General features: G+C 37.6%; 1 protein-coding gene across 1 annotated transcript in view; it reads right to left on the bottom strand.

The window, feature by feature from the left end:
* Window positions 1-25,876, bottom strand: part of LOC139978353 (chondroitin sulfate proteoglycan 4-like) — a 33,215-nt gene extending 7,339 nt beyond the window's left edge. Inside the window, exons 1-2 of the mRNA XM_071988485.1 lie at window positions 25,621-25,876; window positions 491-5,167 (exon numbers count right to left, since the gene is read on the bottom strand). Coding sequence (XP_071844586.1) covers window positions 491-5,167; window positions 25,621-25,699 — 4,756 coding nt within the window. The 5' untranslated portion in view covers window positions 25,700-25,876. The remainder of the gene's footprint in view (window positions 1-490; window positions 5,168-25,620) is intronic.

Raw genomic sequence — 25,876 nt, 5'->3', positions numbered from 1 at the left:
GAAAAAAGTGCAGCTGATGAACCGCAGTGTTACTGGATGTTAATATTTGAGTCTTGCCTAAAATTTACCAAAAAGCAGATTTAAATATGCAACCTAGTTCATTCTATATCCATTACCCTCTAAATTTAAATACACCTCCCCCCTCCCTGCCAGACATATAAATATCTTCTTAATCTGCCTAGCCATTATATCAATTGTCACATTTTAGGGTTTAATTTTTCAAACTTTTGCACAGCTCAAACAGACTTGTTCCCTTGTCACAATCAGCCACAGCATCTAATGTAGCATGCATCAGTGGACAACTTAGAGGATGGGGATGAAATGGGTGAATGGGAGGGCACTACCAACTTAACTTGAGAAACTTGATCCTTTCCTTAATTAGTGTTGATTTTTTTTATTATTTCATTAACTCTATTTACAAGCCAATAAAACAGAATTATACTGCCACCGTAAACACTCGAAAGAAATTAGAAGAAAAAAAAACACCTACCTGAATGAATGAAGAAAACCTGAGATACTTCCAAGTCTGCCTGAGTGAACTTTGACACAGCCCTAAAAGAATCACGACCAAGAACGACCTTCCCATTGGTCGGTACAGTGATGAGGAAGACAATTTCGTCATCTGATGAATCAGCATCCTCTGCACTCAATGACGCTGTGGTGATGACGGTTCTGGCATTGGTGATAGCCATTAGGTTTTTGTTGGTGCTTACAAATGGTGGAATGTCATTAACAGGGGTCACAGAAATGTGCATCCACATCAGATCACTCTCTTTCTTTAGACTTGTTGAGTTCAAAATAAATTCAAAACTGTCGTGAAGGCTCTCACTCCCATTGTGGACGTAATATACAAACTCGTTTCGAATATCTTTGGTGGTGAATGATGCCAAAGGTATTCCCTTTGAGTTCACCATCTCTATGATCCCGTATCTCGGAGGAGTTACGATGAAGATGTCAAAATCTTGCCCTCTGTAATATGGATGGGATACATTGATCCTTTCAGAGAGAATCACTTTGGACATTCCTTCCTCCACTGTCATATTCTGAATTTCGACTGGAATCGTATCGGGAACAATCTCAATCCGAAGGGTAACATTAGTTATGGTGGTGTAACCGTTGGTTACATTGAAGACTATCGTATCCTGTGATTGGTCGGAGATAGTCTGAACATAAACCAATCTCTTTCTATTAATATCCAACTGAGTAAATCTTGAAAGTGTGATAGGGGCTTCTTCCGTGGATAAGTTACCATTTCTGTCTTGGTTCATAATATCTATCAAAGCAGAAGGGTTCAACTCTAAGAAGCCAAACCGTGGAGGTTTACTAACGATATAGCTGATCTCTGACATTGGATGATTAGGGTGAGACACTTTCAGAGATGATTTTGGAATAAGAGCCATCTTCCCTTCTTCTACATAGAGCGTCTCATTTTGAACCAACGTAGGAAGAGTTTGAGTGCTGGACAGATAAATTCTTATTGCAAATGTGCCATTGGTTGCAAGGTCTCTGCCCTGAACGGTGAAGTTGAAAGAGTCATGAATACTTGACGAAGAGTCGTTGGAACTAATGTAAGAAATTATCCCCGTCTGGATGTCTTCCTGAGTAAACTGAAGTACAGATTCATCGTACCGCATGATCTGTCCGTGTCTAGGAGGGGATGTTACCAGATAAATGATACTGTGCTCACGAATCTTTAGATTGCTCTCGGTGCTCAGAGTACTGGCGTTAATTACCTTCCGACTTCCTTTTTGCACCTCGATGCCAGTGTTATTGACAACCTGAAGGTACGGTTCGTAGGCTTCTATTTGTAGGAAAGCACTCTGAAGGTTACTCCTGTCATTATCAAAGACAAAAAATGTCACCCTTGTACTGAGTATATCTCCACGATGCTTGAAGATGAGATTGCCCTCCGTGAGATCTCTCTGAGTAAACCTTAATACTCTCTGACTTTCGTCGTCAGCGCTCACGATATCACCGTTCCGAATTGTTAGCCTTTGGTAAAAAATATCAGCATCGTCAAAGTCTGAGTCGTTGTCATGGTAACTGAGATCCATATCTGTGAGTGGAGTTTTACCATTCTTAAGAACCTTAAAGACTTTGTCAACTACTCTCAGAGGGACATTGTCATTCTGTAGTTGGATACTAACATTAAATGTTGTGTTGTAGTGTAGGCTCTTACGCTCCCCGAATCTGTCGATGTAAGTGGAGCGGACGTCTAATGAAAACTCGTCCAGCGTGGATTCTGAATCATCATGTTGGTATCTGAGAGACCTCGATTTCAAGTCAAAGCTGAGAAAGGAGCTGACGTTTCTGTTTCTCACATTAGATCCATCATACAACTGTAAGTTACCATGAGCTGGAAACTTGGTCACAGTGAATGTAAATTCGTCTGTAGCTTTTGAGGAAATGAACAAGCTATCCTGGTCAATTATCGCACTGCCACCTTCAGAGACTATTACGCCCTCATTGATGACAGTCAGCTGTTGAAGGTCTGGAATGAAAGTGATGTTGAACACTTGTATTTCACTCTCAGCGTTGGGTAAAACAGCTTGAAAGAGGAAGGAATCGTTGAAACCTTCTTGATACTGGGGGTGCACCTGATAACTGACTAGATTATCCTTCAAGTCATCCACTGTAAAGTTGCTTCCCTCAGTAAGCTTTGTATTAGGATGTAAGAACATATCCCCTTTCATTGGAATCCTCAATATATTGATAGACATGGGTAGGTCCAAAAGAGGGTTCTCTGCAATAACTGTCAAGTTTGAATCAGATATTATTGCATGTCTAACACTGTCTAATATTAGGCCAGTATTATGCCTGATAAGAATGCTTGTGACCACAATTTGAATCTGCAGAGATATTACATCAATGGAAGCATCCCCACTGCTTGCGGTCAGAATGACCTCATCGTCGACGACTGATGTGTGGCCATTAGCACTTGAAGCGATGTAACGTAATAAATGTTGGTCGATATCTCTTTGGAGAAAAGTGGTGATACTAAACCAGTTATTGCTATCTCTATCCAATTTTTGAATATCACCAAATCGTGTGGGAGAAACAACTCTGAAAGTGACATCAAATTCATCGTCTGGGTCATTCGTTACCACTTGCAAATGCTTCGGCAAGATCAGCTGGGATCTCTGAGGATTGATCATGAGTTGAGATGAATTTTGAAGCCTTAGTGTCAACGGCATCGCTTCGATCCGAAGCGATTGGATATCACTCCGTTCCATGCCATCTGACACTCGGAGGACAATTCTCGACTTCTGCTGCGGGCCTGTGTGGACATAGAATAGTTCTCCCTCGTTTACATCTGCTTGAGTGAATGAGGTGACAACATCATCATCATCATCAAGTTCAAACTGTCCAACTCCATTTGGTTGACTTATTATTGTAAACACAAGATCTTCAGGTGAAGTATCAGGGTCTTCGGCTGTCAGAAACTCTGGAGTGATCTGTCGCCTGGTCATGGAAATAATTCTAAGAGAATTATCTTCAGCAATAACCAGAAACGGGGGGTCATTGACTGGCACAATCTCCACGGGAAGTTGTATCGTGATACCGCTTCTAAGTCTGGATGGAACTCCACTTCTTCTTCCTAGCACAGACATCTCAAATGCTATCAAGTCACTAAAGTTTTCCGATCCATCATGAATGTAACTTATCTTTCTCCCTATCAGATCGAGCAGGGTAAATCTATCCGAATCCTGTCGCCCTGGTATGTCTATTTCGACTCTCCCATACCTGGCTAGCTGGACCATCCGGAAAATAAGTTGGGACTCTCGCAAGTCCATGTCATCTAAATTAAAGTTTAATCGTATATTTACAATGGTCAGGAGAGCGCCACTACCCTCACTGACAGAGAGTGGGCTGACCATATAAAGTGGTCGTGCATCCTCCCTGACTACATCGGTGGCAGCGGTGGGATCTAGCGACGGTAATGATGAGCTTTTATTGGTCGGAGGGGTCACTACTTGACAGGACGGACATACGCATTCATACTCGGAGATGCCGATGTCGTGACAAACATCGTTCCTGTTAACGCATGGTTGATCAGAACAAGGAAACTGGTACACACAACCTACTTCGATCCCATGAGTGACTTGAGTATCACCTAACGTTAACTGCTCATTGTCCAGTTCGATGTCACGCATGCAGCCTTCAAAGGAACCCCCAGATGTTGGATGAACGATGGAGTGGAGACCTACCGTAACTGCCTGCTGTCTTGCACGATGAACAACCCCACCGATATACAAGTAACCGGTAAAGCTGAAACTTAATGCTTCATCAAGAGGAAATGTCTCTGGATCCAAATCGATACTAATTTCTAACTCTCTTTGCGATACAGACAATTTCAGAAAATGCCACTTGCCATCATCTAGGCTGACGGAAGACAAGATGCCAGAAGTGTCTCCTCCCCCGTTGAAAAGAATCCGTAACCTTCCCTTCCAGAGCTCTGTGGCGAAAAAACTACCTCCCTTTCCATGATTGAAGAGCAAAAGGCCACTCTGTGAAGAAGTTCTCAACCAAAATTGTATGCTACCATGTGTTCTCATCAACCATTTCTGGAATGAAATGAAAGAAGTGTCTTTCACAAAACTGAACGGGTCGTCCCTGTTGGCCTCAAACTCTGGACTGCAATCCCATGTGACTTCTCCAATGATTGCATTGTTGTTTCTCTGGATGATGTTCAAGACTCTCTTGCTATTGACGTAGACGTTCTGCATACATCCACGGTAGGGTACGTCATAACCTGTCAGGAATTCCAACTCGTCTTCAAGACCCTTGCCACCGATGTAGAGAGCCAACGTGGTCGACAAGGCAGCGAATCTCGACGGCAGAGAGGCTTCCTTATGCAGAATGTCATCGACATATAATTGCACGCTGTTCTCCAATACCGATAACCGGATCCTGTGCCACTGCAAGTCGCTGAACTTAGGTCGTGGCTTGGAAGTGATCAGCAGAGGGTTGGTCGTTCCTTGACGGAGCTCTGCTTGGACCTGGCCTCGCCTCAGTCTGAGTAATAAGTGATCCTCTGACCCAATGGCAACTAGAAGAAGTCCTTTGCTTCTGCTCGTCTTAAACTCCACCTCTATCTCTGAAAGACGTCTGGCGAGACTGGTGCCCTGAAGTGGTAACTTTAAGTAACTGCTGCCATAGAAGGAGACTGTGAATAAGAGGAGAGAAGAACATTTAGAGGACAGTAAAAACATACACAGCTTTATAACAAACAAAAATGTACAATTTATATTGAGTGATGGAAGATCACCTTTATTAACTTTACTTAAGGCTGATGTCTCGATTTAAACAAAGATGCACCCAACCTGAATAAAACATATGGAAAAAAGGTCACAAGTTCACTCTAGACCAGGGTTACCCTAACTTTATCCCCCCCACGAACCCCCTGTGGATGTCAGAGTTGTCCACGAACCCCAATCTTTTCGAGTCACGATCTGAGTCAGTATTATACTATAATACGCATAACCGTGCTTCGTTAAAGATCAAGTATCACATGCCTGGTACGGTACTACATATGGTAACATATGCTTATGGAACGCAAAAGAGTGTGTCGATAGGTATGACTTTTGTACATTACTAAATTCTATGATAACAAAAAGTATTCTACTTTTGACGTTCAGAAACGGTCTCACGAACCCCCTTGGATGGACTCACGCACTCCCTGGGGATTCATGCACCCCAGTTAGGGAACCCCTGCTCTAGACACAGTAGAGAGAGAGTGATGTTGTGAGGAGACAGGTAAGCCAGGAACCTAAGTTAACAATGGATGTTCCTAAACATCTCAACAGTACTCAAAGTACTTACACATATAATGTAAGTTAAGTAAATTATATATAGGATTGTAAGGTAAGCTCAGCCTATCCACCCAACCCCAAGCCCCCTACAGTACCTAGTAAACTGTCCATTAATTGGTTTCCATTTATCTAGTGTAATACCGATATGGTTTCTCCAAAGTAAAACCATTCTGCCACATTTAATGCACTCATTCATGCATAGAAAAATCAGATTAGCTGTCAGACTGCCTCAATCACGCTACATGTTAATTAATGTAGAAATTACTGACATACTGTGTGTCAGCATAGAACAAAGGCACTAGTTGATATCAAGAATGCAGAACACGTTTCTCCAAATATCTAATGTCATTTTGTAACACAATGCCATCATCTTGGAATTCTTGCTGAACGTTTTGTCAAAGATGTTGCAGCTTCAACAAATGTTTGAAACGCCGAGCATACTAATGTCTGTCAAGATTGATCACATTAAATTGACTGTGATGAATAAACAGCGTGTTGGAGTGAAGCAACACCAAATAGCATAAAGTGACTCATATGATTCCGACGTCACGTGTATAAAAGAAATACAGACAAAAATGACATTTGACTAGTTAAATTCCTACACAAGTCTAATAGCGCGTGTCACTTCAGGAAGGTAAAAGTGGACGAGTGTCTATTAGTTTAACTGGGGCATGTTCGGTGAAAATGCTGATTTATGAATATCTTTTGATCAGATTTACCTGTTTCTGATATCTGCTATTTCTTCAACTTATTGAATTTCTTAAATCAGAAAACCAGAACTAGCTTGAATGTTGTCAATGTTTTCAATGACACACTGATCTTTTTGAACAAGCAGCTTAGTATGTTTTTTTTGAAAAGTGTTAAAATGTAAGTTCAAGGAAAAATCTCTCAACAAGTAAACTTGCACCAGGAATCATAAATAAAACAACACAGCATTTATACAGAACATTTAATTTGCAAGAGACACTCTCCTTTATAGGGCTAAATGGTTTTAAATTGACTATCGAGGAGCTGTCAATTACACATCTTAATTAATAGATTGAAGGACTGTGTGAGTATTACCTGGCTTGGTCATAGTTACAATTTACAACCCCAGTGAATTATTTAGTGTTCTAATTTACTAGCAGCTTTGGTGCAAGTTTACTTGTTGAGAGCTTTTTCCTTGAACTTACATTTTAACAATTTTCAAAAAAGCATAGCTGTTTGTTCAAAAAGATCAATGCGTCATTGAAAATGTGATTAAGTGATTGTATTCTCTTCTGGAAAACATTAATACTAGTTCTGGTATTCTGATGTAAAAAATTCAATAAGTTGAAGAAACAGCAGATATCATATAAATCTGTGACAATTTACAATTCCAGTGAATTATAGTGTTCCAATTTTACTAGCAGCTTTGAAGGCTATGAACTTTTTCCCTTATATAATACTGTGGCTTCTGTGTTGTAGATGCAGTTTGACCAGTTTGTAATACTGGAAAAATTATTTCCTGAGCCCAACTCAAAAATACAGCGAGGGCATTACATGGCTCCTTGAGAGGTACACTAACTTTCAACCCAATGTGACATGCTGCTTTAAGCATGCATACAAGTATATACTGCCTATGGAGCACAAAGACAACCTCTATGAATCAAAATCCCTAAATCACACAAATGTATGTGGATTTGTTATTTGGATATATAAAAACTTGTAGTTGAAGGACACAACCACTGTCAAAATAAACCTACAGAAAGAAATTAGTTTCATTTCCAGAAAACACAAATCTGGTTGAGGGTCTTGTCTGAACAAACACAAAAAGTAAAATATTCCAGAGGATATGAGTTCATCAACCATATTATCACCACACAAATAGCCTCTGGATAATGTACATGGTCTGTTTTTGAAAAAAAAGACTATTCAGTTCAAAAGTTGAACAAAATGGCAATAATCACAATTTGATGGCGACTGTAAAGGGATTAGGAGGGACGGCTGCTTATTTGGATTCGTGAAATCTGTGTGCAAGCATTTCTGCCCTGAGACAATTCTTATCAAAAGTCTGATGCCGAACATTCAAAGAATGTTTTTCTATCCTCTTTATGCCGTGCCTTCATGTTTAGACACAAAATTACTGTGATACGCTCTCATCTTCTGTCCTACTGTTGCAAAAGGAAAGGTATTTATAGCAGTGGACCTGATAATAACAATATTGAGGTTGGCTTTACATTAATAAAAATCTGAAAAAAATTGGAATAAGCATAGAAAGTGAGATAGCTGACATTTAGGTCTGTTATTACCCAATGTTACAGTAAATCTGTTCATGATTTGGGAAGGTCCTTTTGGATAGGATATCTTTAGTTTATCAGAGAAACAAAATACATTATGCTTGAAATACAGTATGTCCTCTGTAATACAGTACGGCTACACACAATGTAGAGGACGCATCATAAATGGGTCTCCATAGGATCAACTCATATGTTCAAAATTTATTTCGCGAAATGCATTGGAAGCTCAAATCCCTCCCCTCCCCTCCCCCCTCCCCTTCACTCATTTACTCTGATGAAATCTGCAAGGCATGAGCTTCACACTACTCACATTTCTATCAGGCATACTTTGCTAATAGGGATACTAGTTCACTTATGACACGGTAGGAACAAGAGTGCTGATGTTATGAGGAAACAGGTAAGTGAGGGAGCAAGATAAATATATGGTGTCTGACAAGAGACTTTATGCTGTAAATGCAAGCCAACATCGAAGAAGCTGCTTGAAAGCCTACTCCTGTGCGTAAAGTTTTAACTCAAATTCAGATCTCTGGCAATATTCCTTGAAAGGGGCCTTTACTGTGCATCTAATTGTTCAATCAATCCTGTCTCTTATCAAAAATCTTCCCGCTTTTTGTTTTGCATGAAGGAGTATTGATCGTTAAATTACTTCTTTAATCTGATGCGGGCTCTCACGCAGGTTGGTTACATGTACGTCACACCTTCCCCAGTCGAATAATCACTTTCGCATCAGTGCGCTCAAGACGATCATAGCGGCCGACCTGTTTAATTGATCAGTTAGCTGTTACAAAGAATGTATCTATGGGAGCAAACCTTTTCAGCGTAGTCATTACTTATTGCATACATGTTGTAAAAACAAGATCTGTTTGGACGGTACTTTAACTCCAGCTATTAGAAATTATTGACTTTCCCTGGCAACGACTATTTGCAGAGTAAACATATCATATGTGAGGTATTACCTGAATATTTGCTTTAATATTTACATGCCAATTTCTCCTAACTTGGATTCCCTTCTTTAACTAAATATCTGTAAATAAATGACAGTTGGGCAAGGCAAAAAGAAAAGTAAAAACAGATGGTAAACTACATAAAGGCTTTATAGAATATTCAAGTGTAATAATAACCTGTTTAAAAGGAAAGTAAAGCAACTCGTTAATTAAAGAATACATTTTCAATTTTGTATGAATGACGGGATTGAAACAAATGCTACCTAGTTTCAGCAGAAAAGGTATCAATGAAGTCTTATTTTATTGTACTAGTGACTGGTAAGAAGCTATATACCCAGATACCAGATGGAAACCTGAGTGGTATGCATGGGCTTTGTTGTATACTATAGAGTATACATAACTGGTTAAAAATATGTGGTTATATCTGCTGAAATTTTAACACAGTAAATGCTTCAGATGAAACATATTGATGTGAATTTTTTTTCTCATAGTAACTGGAAAAATACAAGCTACACCAATGACAAGGAAGTTTCCCTTTTTCCCGCTTTCACCAGAGTTTGTCAAACAGTTTTCAGTTTCCTTTATTCTAATATAAATAGCATAAATACAATTTATACATACATACATAACAATAAAATAATAATAACAAGAATAACAAGATGAAAGGCAAAAAAAAAAATTTTAAAAAAATATATAAAAGATGCTTCCTTATCCAGAAACAACCGCAAAGACTGAACTGTACGGTGCCTTGGTTAGTAAGAAGCCAAGATACACCATGCACCATACCAGTACAATGAACCTTAATGGACAAACATTGAGTGAGTAATAGAGAGTAGTTTAAAACCTTTGAAGGTGATGACTTCTTTTGCCCATCAACTTGACAAGGCTTTTAATTACTCCTCTCTATGATTGATGACAATTTGCTGATGTGAAACATACTCTTATTTTATATTAATTTTGTATACATCAATTCCTCCGAACAAAGATCATTAAATGGAAGGAAGAGCTTTCCAAAGTAAAACCACACAACTTGCTGTGCAGCATGTTTTTTTTTTTCCCTTTTTCCTCTCAGAACTATTTTGTCAGCTACTCTCAGGAAATTTTTTAAGACTACTTTAACACCTTCTTTGGAATTTGATCAGCCAGGGACCTAAGAGTAACAATGAAGGAGGAAATGAAACCAAAAGCAGTTCTTTTATTCTGGGAGTACAAATAACTAAAGAAGTTGCTGTAATCCCAGGGGTAGAGGCTGCTGGCAAGGTGCCTAAAACGTGGCTTTACAAAGGCTGAGATTTGGAAAGGGTGACAAAATGAAAATGAATTAAGTGAGTGACAAAACAACTTCAATATTATCTGCAAGTTTTGCAATCCTAAATATAACAAATTACCCAACATTGAAATATTCTGAACGATTAACTAAGTTTACTACTTTTGTAAAATACGTTAATTATTTACTGTACATATACTGTATATATACAGTAGAGCAGGGAATATTTTTTATCCAGTGTTGAAACAGCAAAGGGAAACCGCTATGTAAAATGGACAAGTTGCTACACAAGTGCAAAGATGTACTGTATAACAGTCTTGGTCACAGAACCAGTACATAATTTGGGTACACGTTGTCAGTTCGACATGTTTTCAGTCCAAAAATAAAATCCACGTTCTCAGTCCGAAAAAATGAGTTTTCAGTCCGACACGTTTTCAGTCCGAAAATAAAATACACGTTTTCAGTCCGAAAATAAAATACACGTTTTCAGTCCGAAAAAACGAGTTTTCATTCCGACACGTTCTCAGTCCGAAAATAAAATCCCCGTTCTTAGTCGGAGCTTAAATATATACTGTTCATTATATATATAGGCCTATATTATTATATTATCATATATATATATATATATACTGTTTATTATATATATAGGCCTATATATTATTATAAATATATATTATAATATTTAATCCGGAATCGGATTAAAACAATCCGACATGGATTAAAATAATCCGGTTTTCTAAAACTTCTGCTCAATTCAGCAGAAATCACTAAGTCGCTTTGACTTCACAACCATGCCAACACTCTTCTCCACTGACACTGACTCATAATTGACGAATAAGGAATAACGTTTTAGAAAATACATTGGAATTTTCGGTCCCCCTGACGCTAGGTATAAGTGTAAATTGCATCGATGGAATTAGAACCAAATAAACCATGACTATACAGGAAGCGGATTAAGGAGCAAAGAACGGATTACATATGTTTGTAGAACTGATAGTTGTTAATGGGTCCCAAATCTTTGTTGAGGCCGGTGATGTGAGACTTAATACGAAAGATTCAATCAATTTCTTTACTATCAGTTGGGGCTGTCACCGTTTATTGGTGATATTATGGCATTAAAACTGCATGCTTTCATTCCCCAACTGAAAACGTGTATCTCATTTTCAGACTGAAAACGTGTATTTCATTTTCGGACTGAAAACGTGTATTTCATTTTCGGACTGAAAACGTGTATTTCATTTTCGGACTGAAAACTTGTCGGACTGAAAACTTGTCGGACTGAGGGGTGTACCCCCATCATTTTCGGTACTGTACAAGAAACACTGCTACCCAATGTGAGAAAATCACTTATAAACTTATTCCCTGCGTGGGCTAGCATGGTGAGGCATCAGTTCACAAAACTCATAACATTATTCCTACGAACAAAGTCCCACTTGTACAAAGCTGATGCCATACTATAACAACCACACTAGTCCCAAACTGGTAAACCTTATAGAAACACTGCACTCTTTCCTCATCCTTCCCCCCCCCCCCCCCTGGTCCAGCCATTTACTGTCGATTACCATCTCTTGCTTCTTCTCAATTCACTACTTGCTGTACATAGATGGTCTCTACAGTACAATAGCTTCCTTTTAGAGAGGTGGGTAGTTGAAGACAGGAGGAGGGGAATGGGAGAGGTAGTAGGGAAAATGGGAGCGGAGGGGAGGATCGGGTAGAAAGCTGATGGTAGGGGAATGAGAAGAGTAGGTGGAAGGGAGAGTGAGGTGGGAGAAAAGGGAGAGGAGTAGGCTTCCATTAATATGAATGTTTATAAAGTGGTTACTATACTGTGAAATCTCATGATGTGCCATATATTTATACGAAATATATATAATTATATTTATAGATAAAGGGTTATTAATACATGATGCACATCAGTATTCATGAGCAGCAAAAGGATATGTATTATATAGTCTGCTAATTACTCCTAGTATCAAGTACGCATTTAAATTAGTAATTGGAACCCAATAGCAAGATGATTAATATGACATGGCAGCAAGTGATTCATTTTATCCACAGTGTGATACTAACTAATTCATACTCATTAAACTTAAATTTACATTGCCCTGTTGAGTAAGGTCTTGAAGCATGCCAGTAGGAAACAATCAATTTCACCTGACAACTGGAACCCCTCTGTGTCTTAATGCAGTGGAGGAGGTATATTGTATACCAAACCGCTAACGAGTAATTACCATTCTATGACACATGTCTATACCATTACTTGGAAATGCTATTTACACACGTTGACAGCCAAAGACATACCATTCTTTCATAACGGAAGGTCAGAAACTCTCCGTTTAAATCTAGCAGGCAACAACAACAACCAAGATTTTCAAAGCTACTGGGAGAGAGTGAGTGTACCGTGAATAATAGGGTCAATTTGAATTTTTATAACTTTTACCTGCCGTTGAGTGAGAAGGGGCATTCAATAATTTATTCAATCATTGACACAAGAGAATACTCATCACCTACTATATTACCATGTTAAGCTTAGATAATTGCTTGTAGTAAAAGACTACAGAGCTATGTTAAATTCTCAACCAAAGCCTCTCCATTGAGAATCATTTATTGTTCAGATCAAAGACACAGGCACTATGACAACAATATATATGATCCCATATAGCATTGGGTAAACTAAGTGGCATAAAATCTTGTGCATTAAAATGGCTGACAGGAGATTCCTAAGAATTGCCCGGTTTGAGTATGTATTGACTATGCTTCTTACATGTCTCATCTATACCCATGCACTCTCATCATCTAGTTTACAAATAATGATAACTTTTTGGACGCTGCCACCCGTGTTGATGCTTTTCCTGGTCGAGGCCACCACTCTCTCTTTTGTCTGAATATAAGTGTTACAGTAGAGTGTGCTTTCTAATCCCCACATAGAGTATGGTCTAAAGAATGTCTGCAGGACTCGCTGGAGCATGCATCCAACAGAGCTGTGACTTTTAGCTTCACAACTGGAGCATAAACCATCCCCAGTCATTGTGATCAATTGTACAAGAAATAATGCTTTGAAAAAAGTATCATTTGCTAATACTTTGCTTACTGTACCAATTCTCCTCACACAGGGAAACAATTAAGCTAACTAGACCGGAAGATCTCCATGTTATTTGCTTCACCGGATGAACCTTTCTTTATAAATGAGCACATAATTGGTAATTATCGTCAGATCTGACATCATTATTGAGACAGTAATAGTAGTCAACAACTTTAATTAGTCACTTTCAGATTCAGATCTTGAATCCAGGTCCTTGCTGACTTCAGAAACTTCACCAAGACTTAATAAAACCCATGAGATACTGCAGGTTGATATGAGTGCATATGTAGAATGGAGAAGACAACAACTACATCTAATATTGATCAGCAAACACAACCTTTTGAAGAATACTGCATTCATTCATACCCAGACTTGCAGCATGTTGTCCATACTCATACTCCTGTTCTAGCAAGGCTGACTGTCCTAACACTCATTCTCATGGATTTGTACTCATACTCCTATTCTAGCAAGGTTGTTTGTTCTAACACCCATCCTGAAGTATTTGTACAGTACTTGTACTCCTACAGTATTCTAGCTAGGCTGCCTGTCCTAACACTCTTACTGATGGATTTGTACTCGAACTCATATTCTAGCTAGGCTGCCTGTCCTCACACTCATCCTCATGGATTTGTACTCATACTCCTATTCTAGCAAGGTTGTTTGTTCTAACACCCATCCTGAAGTATTTGTACAGTACTTGTACTCCTACAGTATTCTAGCTAGGCTGCCTGTCCTCACACTCATCCTCATGGATTTGTACTCATACTCCTATTCTAGCAAGGTTGTTTGTTCTAACACCCATCCTAAAGTATTTGTACAGTACTTGTACTCCTACAGTATTCTAGCTAGGCTGCCGGTCCTAACACTCATACTGATGGATTTGTACTCTTACTCCTATTCTAGCAAGGTTGTTTGTTCTAACACCCATCCTGAAGTATTTGTACAGTACTTGTACTCCTACAGTATTCTAGCTAGGCTGCCTGTCCTAACACTCATACTGATGGATTTATACTCGTACTCATATTCTAGCTAGGCTGCCTGTCCTAACACTCATCCTATATGACTTGTACTCATACTCCTGTTCTAGCTAGGCTGCCTGTCCTAACACTCATCCTATATGACTTGTACTCATACTCCTATTCTAGCTAGGCTGCCTGTCCTAACACTCATCCTGATTGACTTAATTGTACTCATACTCCTGTTCTAGCTAGGCTGCCTGTCCTAACACTCATCCTCATGGATTTGTACTTTTGTACTCCGGACACTAGTGTAAAATTAGGTACTTATGAATACCCACTCTAACAGCCTTGTACTAATACTCATACAAAAGGACTTCTACTTTTTCACATGTATATGCATGCCGTTGTACGTGTACTACAGGTCTGATAAAACAACAGGCATACATGAATATGAATAATTTGAACTATTCATGCAATTGCTTCAAATATTTGCTCACAGCAAAATCCAACTGTAACAAGATACCAAAACAAGTTTACGATCATCATGTTAAACGATTGATTCTCGTTCAAAGAACTGCTAGAGTCCATTCGACTCTTCAGCCAGGCAGACCTTTGAGGGCCTCTTTTCATTTTCACAGTGCTTACGCTACAGTTAGACTGCTCAACAAAGAATGGACAAAATGCGAATGTAATGTGTTTTAATCATCACACACCATTCCACGGGAAAGGAACATTATTCATGCTCTGAGTGGCTGTAGATATATATCTGCACTAGTGAGTAATACACCCCAGAGGCTCTTTGAGAGTGAAAGACACTTTAAAAGGTGTTCAGAATTCCCTGTCCATTGCTAGAGATGGAGACACAAGTTACAAAGGTAAAGGTATTCCAAAGAGAAAACCCCCTGGACAGAGATTATCCCTTAGGAACAGAAACGGCTGGACTGTTAAGAACAAAAGATGACAGTTTGAGATACTTTTAAGTCTTCTCCATAGACTTATAGTTTGAAGGATACTTAGATTTAACACACATTGAACAGAATCTTTTTCAAGTTGGAACAAAACAAGAAAGTGACACAAAACAACAAAAAAGCATATAAGATTCAAGCAAAAGGTTTATATTAATCCTAACAAGCGACCAACTGGAACAGTACATGATTCTCTTACTATACTTAGGGGCTCCAGAAGTAACAAATATCAACATGGCTAATATAAAGATTGCAATGTTTTTACCATTTTTTTAATATCATTAATACAGAGAGAGTAAGAATTACTGTTTGAGTTTTGAAATGATAACACTGAGTGCAGCATCATCTCATTGCTCACAGCAACTCCTCTTCATTCCCTCATCTTTCTCCTGTTGCACCAATTTTTGTTTTTTTAAGCATGCAAAGATGTGCAAGTGATATGACTGAAAGTTGTGTTTTAGAACAAAGATAGCATGCAGTACATAACAACATCATGTTATAACATCTAGGCATAAGGTAGTATGATAATATGATAGCTCTTGATAGTGCTTACCTGTAGATGATACGTATATGATAATTCTTTAAATTGTATAATGTTATATTATATAACGTAAACTATACAGTTACATGGTTTATTGTGTGTGCAACCTTTGTTTTATTGCATGCATCGTTCATTACTTTTTTTTCTTTTCTTATTGTCTTTGTACGGGGGGTCTGCCTCGTAAGAGCCTCAGCTTTCTCAGACCTCCTCCACTTGCCACATGCACTTTCTTCTATTATTGTGTAATATATTTTGAATGTGGAAACAAATAAATGAAAATGAAATGAAAATGAAATACTGATGTATGAATTATATGTGAAAAACAGCTTCGCTTTTTACAGTAAACTACTAAAGTCAACATTATGTAGCTTGTATGTGTACAGCACTTTACCATGCAATGTTCGCTTGGCAATACTTGTTCACAAACACAGGTGTATTGTATGTACTGTAGTGACACTTGATCATATCCACATTGACCAGAACTTAACAGATAACAAAACGTATAGGCATGTCCTTAACTACCGATTCATCTGACATTTTAGGGTTGACTGAAATTTAATTTTGCCAAAAATGAAATTTTTCCATAACAACATTAATTACAGATGCCCTTGATTCAATGATGTAAGATGTCCTTTTTTTATCACACATCGATGAGTCTGAACATCTGCAGACATCTTTCAATAATTACTCAAGTTTCAAATGCAGAATTACACAGACCAGACTGGTACTGTTCTGTAATGTCTACGAGTATAACTGTGTATTCTACTCTCGTGCACTGCATTCTCCCTGTGAGGAAAATAATTCAAAATGGATGACAGCCTCCAAAATCGTAAAACATGTCCAGCTGCCTTTTAAATCTTAGCACAACATCACTGTTATGCTTTGGGGTGGAAAGCTTACAGACTGAGTTGATGAAAGATTTTCCCTTCATGGGTACAGTATATAACAGTGATATATGGAGCTCTGTTCTGCATATACCGGTACGACAGAAATTTGCTTCAGGTTGGTACTTGCTGCTTACAGATTCTCATCTTTATGCAGTATTCGGGTGATCTTTTACAAACCCTGTTAACCAGACATTTTTTAAAATACTGCATAACACTGCACTGAATATGTTCAAGTTTTGACCTTCAAAGAGAGCAAGATTCTTGCACGCACATAAAACTAATTCATATCAAGTACAAGTATTGACCTACTGTATGTTGACCCCAAATGACTAATTGATCTTCATCTCATGATGGAATTAGAACGCCATGAACACATTTTGAGGTATTGTTTACAAGGGGGTGTCACATATACACACACATCATGACCACAACGATTCCTTTTGCCTTTAGCATGGAATGAAACATGAGAAATGAGAAGCATCTTAACTTGAAACTTCTATTTACAGGTAACAGCAGCCAGTGCAGCTATCAATCGATGATGCAATTATTATAAAGATCTCACTCATCTTCCATATGGTGGCTTGTAATTATCAACTCCAGTTATAAATCAATTGATGCTTTACCGTTCTTGATGAGAGGTTGGCCATGCATGCATGGATAGAAATCAAGACAAAATTTCCGCTGGGTAGTGTAGGATCACAAAACAACCAACAAAATGCATTCAAAGCAAAGATTTATTAGTTTCCAGCTTCAGTGATCTCAACAGGGAGTTGTTATGAACAAGTGAGGAAATTATAGCTTTGAAAGATGCCTCTGATCCCTGCCAAATTATAATGTGTATGAAGTACAGTGTTACTTTACTGTATGTTCATTTCTTACATGTTGAAAAATGAGGACTAAATTTAGTGCCTAACATGAGCATTTGTGATGACTATAGACTAGGCAGGGGGAGGGGGATACGAAGGGAGGACAGAGGGGGTGCAGGCAAACATCCGAGACACCGGAAATGGAATGTCTGACAAAGCACTGGAATTATGAAATTGGTGTTGGTGGAACTTTATGGAAATTATACTTAAAAGAGTAAAGATAGGAAAACTTAGTATTTAATTAAGAGCAATTAAATTAAAACCAGCACTTACTTACTTAAAGAGTATAAGATGGAAAACTTAATATGGAAAAGCAATTTAAATGACTTCTTTCCCTTCTTTTCTTATTTTGAGGTCTTAAACCAGCAAAGTGGTATCAGTTTTAAATTGCCATCGTCAGTGGTAACGATTTTAGCCCACACCATATTGTAGGAGTTCAACTTAATTGTGAACAGTAAAACAGATTGCAAAAATGCAAATTCCGTGAAAATAAGCTCATTACACAATTATTGAAAATAGATTGTAAGATAAGCCTGACCCACCATATAGTTTTTAGAAAACTGCTTGTAATGTAAGCAGCAAGCTGCTGAAAGTAATTACAGTAAAATCGAGGTTAATCCACCAAGGTATAAACACACTCATGGTAATTAATGCACCACAGAATGGCAACGCACCACACTGGGTGTGCGTAGAATGCCACCTTGTAAAGGCAGTGTAAATAAAACTTTTGGAGGGTGGACAAGAATTAGAAACGGAGTTCTATTCACTGTTTAAGCTATGAAAAACACAAAACTAAGCTAAGAGCATGTTTTCACAACGCTCTTCATCAATATAAACCTTTCCCCCTCTGCTGCTGTTCGACAACCTACTTGACAAGCTAAACAAATTTACTCTTTTAAAAGATTTTTATTTGTTGCTCTGAAGAGAGTATATATACTAGTGAACCAATCACTCTTCCTACCTCTAGGACAGAGAAAACTATTTTCTTGAAGAGAGAGAGAGAAAGAAAATAATTCTTCCTTTACCTGCTCTGCTCCACTTCAAACAAAGAAAGTCATTTTGCCCCGCAAAATAATTTAAAACAGTAGGGATTTTTTTTTTCTAGGTGATGAAATGTCAAGCAGAGATTTCCTACTGGATAAGGCACAGATGTAAAAGAATATGGATAATTTATAGCAAGCAGTGACTGGTAGGCTCAAATACTACCCAGCAAGCAAACGGTGAATGGATGGTATTTGACAGGGTAGCCAAATGAAATTTATCTGTAAATCATGTCTTTGTTTATAACAGCTTGGTAAACTTACAACCCATAAAATATACAAAAATATCTTACTTGGTTGGTTTGAGTTTTGACATGTTCTTGAGTAAATTACAAAAGAAAAGAATGTTGATAATTTACAGAAAGGATGGATAAGCACAGTTTTTACAGAAAAAGGAAACATGATCTTACAAATTAAGTAGAAAGCTTACAAATCAAGTAGAAAGGTTCATAGAAGTGGGGAGAGAGAGTAAGTAAAAAGCGATGTAAAGCTTTTGACAGAGAAAGGGGTGTGGGGGGGTGGGGGAGGAGGGGGTTGAAGCTGTATTATAGAAAAGGATATGGCAATGTCCACTGAAACACAGAAGGACCTAGCTACTGTGGACTCAGACTGCATGAGCTTAAAATATTCTAGTTTTACTTCTTATGTTATGTGTACAGATGAGGACAGTACTAGTACAGTAGTTTCCTTTTGGTAATAAATATTACTTTTCTCATTTGTGTCTTTGGGAAGGGGAGCATATGGGCAATAAATTGAATTGACATATACTGCAATTTGAGATAACAGAGATCTATGCACCACAGAGTAATGCTACAAGTTACGTTAAATACTAGTTAGTAATCAAGAAATGATATGGAATGTGATGTTTCTTCAATTTATAAATTATTTTGTGTGTGTACATATATGCAGACCTGCATTAATAATTGTGGATGATAACAAGTATATACTTAGATGCTAGAATCAATACAGCCTACAAACATTGAACAGTTTACTCTGCTTTCACCCATACACAGTATTATAGTATAGTAGTTTATCCATATGCTACATAAACTGTGTAACTAAATTGTCAGTGACTAATGATGTAGAGTGGCAGGCAGGCATCATGCATGAAGTATAATGGAAAATACAAGATTACTTTGAAAAAACCCATCTGATTTATGAGTCACAAACACTTCAAGCAGGTGAAGTAAAGTTTTAATCAGCCTCTAGTGTTGCTGTTTGTAATTTTTGTACAATGATGATAAATTGTGTGCTTCTACTGTATGTATTTACTGGTGGGAGACCAAGACACTATATGCAACAAAAGCAACCAACTACGGTACTACCAAGCTTCGAAGTGAGATTACACCAGTCCGAACAGTTGGTTTGATTTGAAGAATTAAAACTGATTAAACTTCAGACTCAACTTTTAAACTAGGATATCTAATTAATAAGTCTGGCTAGTTAAACTATGAAATCCTGCAACATGGGCAAGACATTTGTAACCATTATAATATGACCTCAAAAGACTGATAATGAACTTTGACCCCAATGAATTGAAGAAAGCTGGTCCAGCACTAAAGTATGTCAGTAACATTACAAGCAACTTTACTGTATAGCCTTGGATTCACTTTCATCTATGATGGAGTCAATTAAATAATTGGACATTTTACACATATTCGCATACCATATGACGTACCCCTAAATATGACCTTTAACTTTTAATTTCTGCACATCCCAAACTACTGTACAAACTACTCTACCATGACAATGATTCAATGAGCATACATACCAATGTGTTAACAGAAATCCTACTATTAGGAGCATGTGAAAATCCTCAATGTGCTATATGTGTATGTTTTAAGTTACATTGCAGCATGAAAACTGTTGAACAAGTTGGAATCTGTATATATTCCAATTTCAGTTAATTATTTATCCATGATTTGGTAACAAAAGAGCCTTTTGGAACGCATACTCCTCGAAAATACTTTCAATTAGAGAACATGTGGTCATGCAGGCTACGGTAGTATTTATTTGCAATAGCAGGAAATTTTAGGAAAATTTTGCCTGTCTTAGATGAAACAAGACACAAGTTGTTGCAAAGATTCATGAATGATCATGGTGATCGAATATTGAAAGATGTTTGCTGACCATCAACATGAAACTTTACATATCATATTTCAGACTTGCACTTCTCATGCACAGATTGCATGAGAAGAAGACATGATGAGATGCTACAGGGTAGATTTTAAAAAGATCAGGTTGCTACCCAAACTGGGAAGGGGAGGGTGGGGGGGGGATAGTAGTTTTAGGTGTTTTGTGTGCTTAATATTGCACCTGCCTTATAGTTATTCTATATTTATATTCCAACTGTCACCAAATAATATTTTATCCTGCAGGACTTGATCCAATTACCGTAGTTGTTATTTCAGGCAGTCTTTCTGCATCTAACCAGTGCCCTTACATCTCTATACAAGTTTCCCTATGCACTGGGAAGATAATTTGGACAGCCCTTTGGAAGGAATTTTGCTGCTTGGATGAGGGCAAACACAGGCCTTGCCCTGAGTGTGAATGAATACCTACTAGGGAGAAAACCTGACCTCTTAACCTGACAGAGATGTCTACAGAGGCTTTCCAAAGTGTTAACGTAAATTCTCCCTTCAAGTGTTCTAAGAGGAAGGAGGGTTTCACTTAAAAAATAACTGGGTGGAAGTTATCGGGGCAAACAACCTGTCCAGCATCTGCGGTATAACTGAAGAACATTTCACATGGTTTTAATTATAGGCCTTGTTACATCCTCATGGAGTCCAGGTTCTCTTATAAATGAAACGCAGACCAAAAGAGACCAGAATAATTTAAGGGCAAATAAAATTGAAACAAAGAAGGGAAATCTGTACCAAAACAATGATTGTAGCAATCGATCTTACATTACAGGTCCCAGCTGTTTTCCTAAAAGGACTACACTTTAAAGTTAATCTGTAACCAGTTTAGCTGCTTGGTATGTATACAACCACTGTAACCAGACCGTTGAAAAGACCCCCCCCCCCTCTATCACAAGTTTCCTGAGAATGGTTTTAAACAAAAGAAGTGAATGTTAGAACTGTAAACATGGAGGTGGTACTGTAAATAGAAGTCTCCCATCATGACATGCAAGACACATGTGTGTACAACTTGGCAGTGATTTCAACAATTGCACAATATGCCATAAGTCCATGTCTGTGAATATTGATTACTAGAAAATGGATGTGTATTTTATGGAACACAGCCAAAGAAACCATGTGCAATTCTGGGCTTTAGCAATGAAGTAATAGAAGATTCTACTTGATGGCAGTGGAAAAGGGTTTTTTTTGCAAGTTAAGAACAAGAATTAAAACATAGTTCATTCAATTGTACCCATGGCCTTGCAATGAATGTACCTCAAAAGCTTGTATTTCCATATCCTGTTCAAATCATTTAAGATGTTTCAAGGCCCCCAACTGCCTTAATTGATATCATTCAGATTTGTTATTGCAAGATACATTCAAGTTCACCAAACTGTTAGAAACATTCAACTACCTTTGCAAAATACATTGCAACGTACAGTACCTAATGTTAAATGTGGTTTTGAAATACTGACAATTAAGTTGTAACACAGACAATTTATGGGCAAAATTTATGATAGCTGTTGCTGTACTATATCCTTTAAAACTCCCACATGTATACCAGTTTTCACCAATACTGTAACCGAAAAAGACTGGACAAAGATATAATTGATTTATTTCATGAGCAATGTATAGTGAACACATGACGACACGTACAGTAGATTTGAAGCATGGAATTCTCAATTTTACCTAATCCAAACAACTTTAATTCACATATTAAAAATTTAGTTTTAAATTTCAAATAAAAGGGCAAAAAGAATGCCACTCAATATGTCCCAAGTGATGTTATGTCTACACATACAACAAAGCACATACTGTTTTTTTTATACTACATGTACAACAAACGTCCACATGCACAATTCCGCTGGGTATTGGAATTAAATGAAAAGTGTCATATCTCAGAGCTAATTTCCTGAAATTTCAAATTTATCCTTCTAGCAACATCTTCATGCATTGTATTATCCCAAGTTAACAGTCTTCTTGATTCAGTAAAGTGGTTGCTGGGTTACCATTAATTGTCAGTCTTATTTCCATGGAAACATATAGTATGTTGAAAATGCAATACAATCATAGACGAGAATTGCAAATAGACATAATTGACAACTAAATGTGCTGTAATCCAATTCCGTGAATAGGAGAAACTCTGGTTGCACAGTGTTGATCCTCTGCACTTAACATGATGCCACAATCTAGTGAAATGCTGAAATATAACTATAATTGAAAGAGCAAAACCTCATGGATTTATAATTCTTGACAGGAGAGGAGAAATTGAGACCATCAAATACTAGGAACAAACATCAGTGTTTAAAGACTGCAGGTTGACAATTATGCAATCTTGAAAAATAGTCGGGGCAAGGATGATTAAATTTGTAAGACGAACAGATTAAACACATGTGGGAAATTGAAATTGATTATATTTGACCTTCATGGTCTCTCAAAGAATTAGTTAACAACACTAAAGGTAAAGAATCCAATCCACAGATTACTGTCATTTATAAATCTCCTGAAACTAGAACACTAGAAGGCATACTGAAAAAGAAATTATATATCACAAAATTGGAAACACTATTTGCCCCCATAAATACATGTATGTCAGTACCATGTAGCAACTGACTAAGCCCGCCGATATCCATCACGCTACAGGATATAAAGGAATGTTCCTTTGATAGAAAGAGACACTGTTTCTGGTCGAATTGTTACTCCCCTGCTTTAACCATGTGTTTATAATCAAATCAAACACTGATGAGAAGGTCCCTTCTGAGACTTATCACCAACAGGTTCTTGCATGATTGAGCATTAACGCTAATGACATGTTTGCCTTCAGGCATATGAATGCCTACCGGGCTACCAATCCTTAAAACATCAGTGAAATGCGCTATCCTGATTAAACAGTTACTGTACAGTATAATGTTATATAAATCATCAAGCATGGTGCATGCAAAGAGGGTAAATCAAAATTGAAACCAAAGGTTGCTTCCATGTGCATTGTACAGAAAAAAGGGAGAGCCTGGCTGTTCTGAAGGAGAAAATTCTCAGTTAGTAGAGTAGTTCAGAATTCAACAACTAGTTTACGTCATGAATGAAGGCTGCATTGAGACAAAGAAGACATATGTTCCTATTTTTCGTAATAAATAAACAATACTGATTTAAGATATTTGATATTATTATTTCTCTTTTAATCCGGAGTTATCTTCTTCATGAATGCATTAGTGTATATGTTAACTTTGGACTTCTCAGAGTTATAATTGTATTCTTGCTTTGTTGAATATATGAATGTGGAAATAGTACCATCATTTAACTTAATACAAATATATGCAGCATTTTTGTCCTGATATGTATGTTAGTCCAGGAAAAAAAGAAAACTTGTCTTGATATTTACTTAGTCCAAGAAAAATAGAAAACTTGGAATGCTAGTATTTTTCTATAGCTATTCCAGTTTCCAAGATATTCAGGTTTAAAATGCTAAAACTCTAGAATGCTCTTTAAATTTGAATTGATGGTTGGCTCCTCAGAGCAGGCTTACTCTAAAAGCTAATTTTAATCAATTGTTTTAGTAACTCAACCAAACCATGTTTTTTGAAGTTCATATTAAGCCAAGTGAGTACACCTAGATGAAAAACATCATATGTCCTTGAGAAATTTTATAATGCATTGTAAGTTGAAAACATCTTAATATTTCAAGCCACAAGTCTTGTTTTTCTATTAATTATTGAATTGGATCTGAGGAATTGAGCTAATTTTCTATATAGTCCAGCCACTTTGATTGATGAGCTTCAGATGTTATTAAATGCAGTATAGATATACAACACTGTGGAGTGTTAGCTCAGTGGTTAACACCGGTGCCTTTCAATCATAAGGTCCCCGGTTCGAGTCACTCCCAGATTAATGTATGTCGTCCAGTTACAGGGTTGTTGACAATTAACAATTCATAATCATGGACGTTAAATATGAATGTGAGAGACTGACTTCGGTCAGCTTGCGGCTTTGATAAGCCAATGAGGCTTCTTCGCAAGTTCCTGCTTGCAGGAGGATCTTATATACATACAACCTGGACTGGATTGAAGTGTTCAGTTGTCGGTCTATAATATATCAAAATCTTTTTTTTTTGGCCGCAATTCACCTTGAATTTTTAATTAAGAGAAGCACAAAAGGAGTTGCTTGCTTTTAACTTCACTACATATCTCATGTCATTGTTTTTCATTTACCACCAAATTATCTGAAGAAAAAAAGTTCAATGAACATTGTGTAGGAGCACTACATATTGTTTCTTGCTAGTTTCTTGTTGGTTAGACCTTCAAAAAATAAAAAATAATGTTGCAAACTGTATGTCCAGAACTAGCTGGGCCAAAACTATTCATGTAGGGACTTGGTCTAGCAAAATTTTCATTGAGATTGAACAAATCTTCAGGTAAATGTACTAATGCCTGGGCCCTAAATGATAGCACAATTAGGCTTGGTAGCCTAGACTATTCTGGACTGAATGTAAATTAGACTAGCCTACGTGTTCTTTTCTGAATCAAAAAATAAAAACTACAGGATTGACTTGTAAGTTAATTGTACAACACTGCAGTAACCTTGGCTAAGGCCGTTCTAACTTTAGACCTAGGCTATATGTCTACAGTACTAGACTATGCTATAGTACAATAGTAGTAATTGTACCGATGTTGGCCTTGGGTTGATTCGACTCTTGTGATAACCGAAGTGTTGCTGTAGCTTATATTTGTACATATTATTTCGTAAGGTATATCATATATCTTAAGGTATTGCAATAACATACTCTTGTCTAAATTAAACCATGTAATGTCAACACAACAGTCCTTATCGGTTCAGATGACTGTATACATGCTAGCCAACTCGTTTCGACTCTATTTGACTTACCTCCGCTAGATTCCTTCACGGATAGTATCCAGAAAAGGCTTAAAATTATAATCCGCATTACAAATCTCATTCTCAACATATTTCACCAGTATTAAAGAGATCCAGTCCACCATTTTAGACCCAGCGGACTGTGAAATAATCGCAGAACGATATCGTCTTTTTGATTCCGATACACACCTCTTTCACTAGTATGTCAAACTTCAATGTGTAAAGCACGCACCGCGGCCGAACAATTACAGTGCGGCTTATCGTGGAA

Source organism: Apostichopus japonicus, chromosome 13 (genome assembly GCF_037975245.1).
Source record: "Apostichopus japonicus isolate 1M-3 chromosome 13, ASM3797524v1, whole genome shotgun sequence".
In the NCBI taxonomy this organism is placed as follows: Eukaryota; Metazoa; Echinodermata; class Holothuroidea; order Aspidochirotida; family Stichopodidae; genus Apostichopus; species Apostichopus japonicus.
The sequence above is the reverse complement of the archived record's forward strand: the minus strand, read 5'-3'. Positions and strand labels throughout refer to the sequence as shown.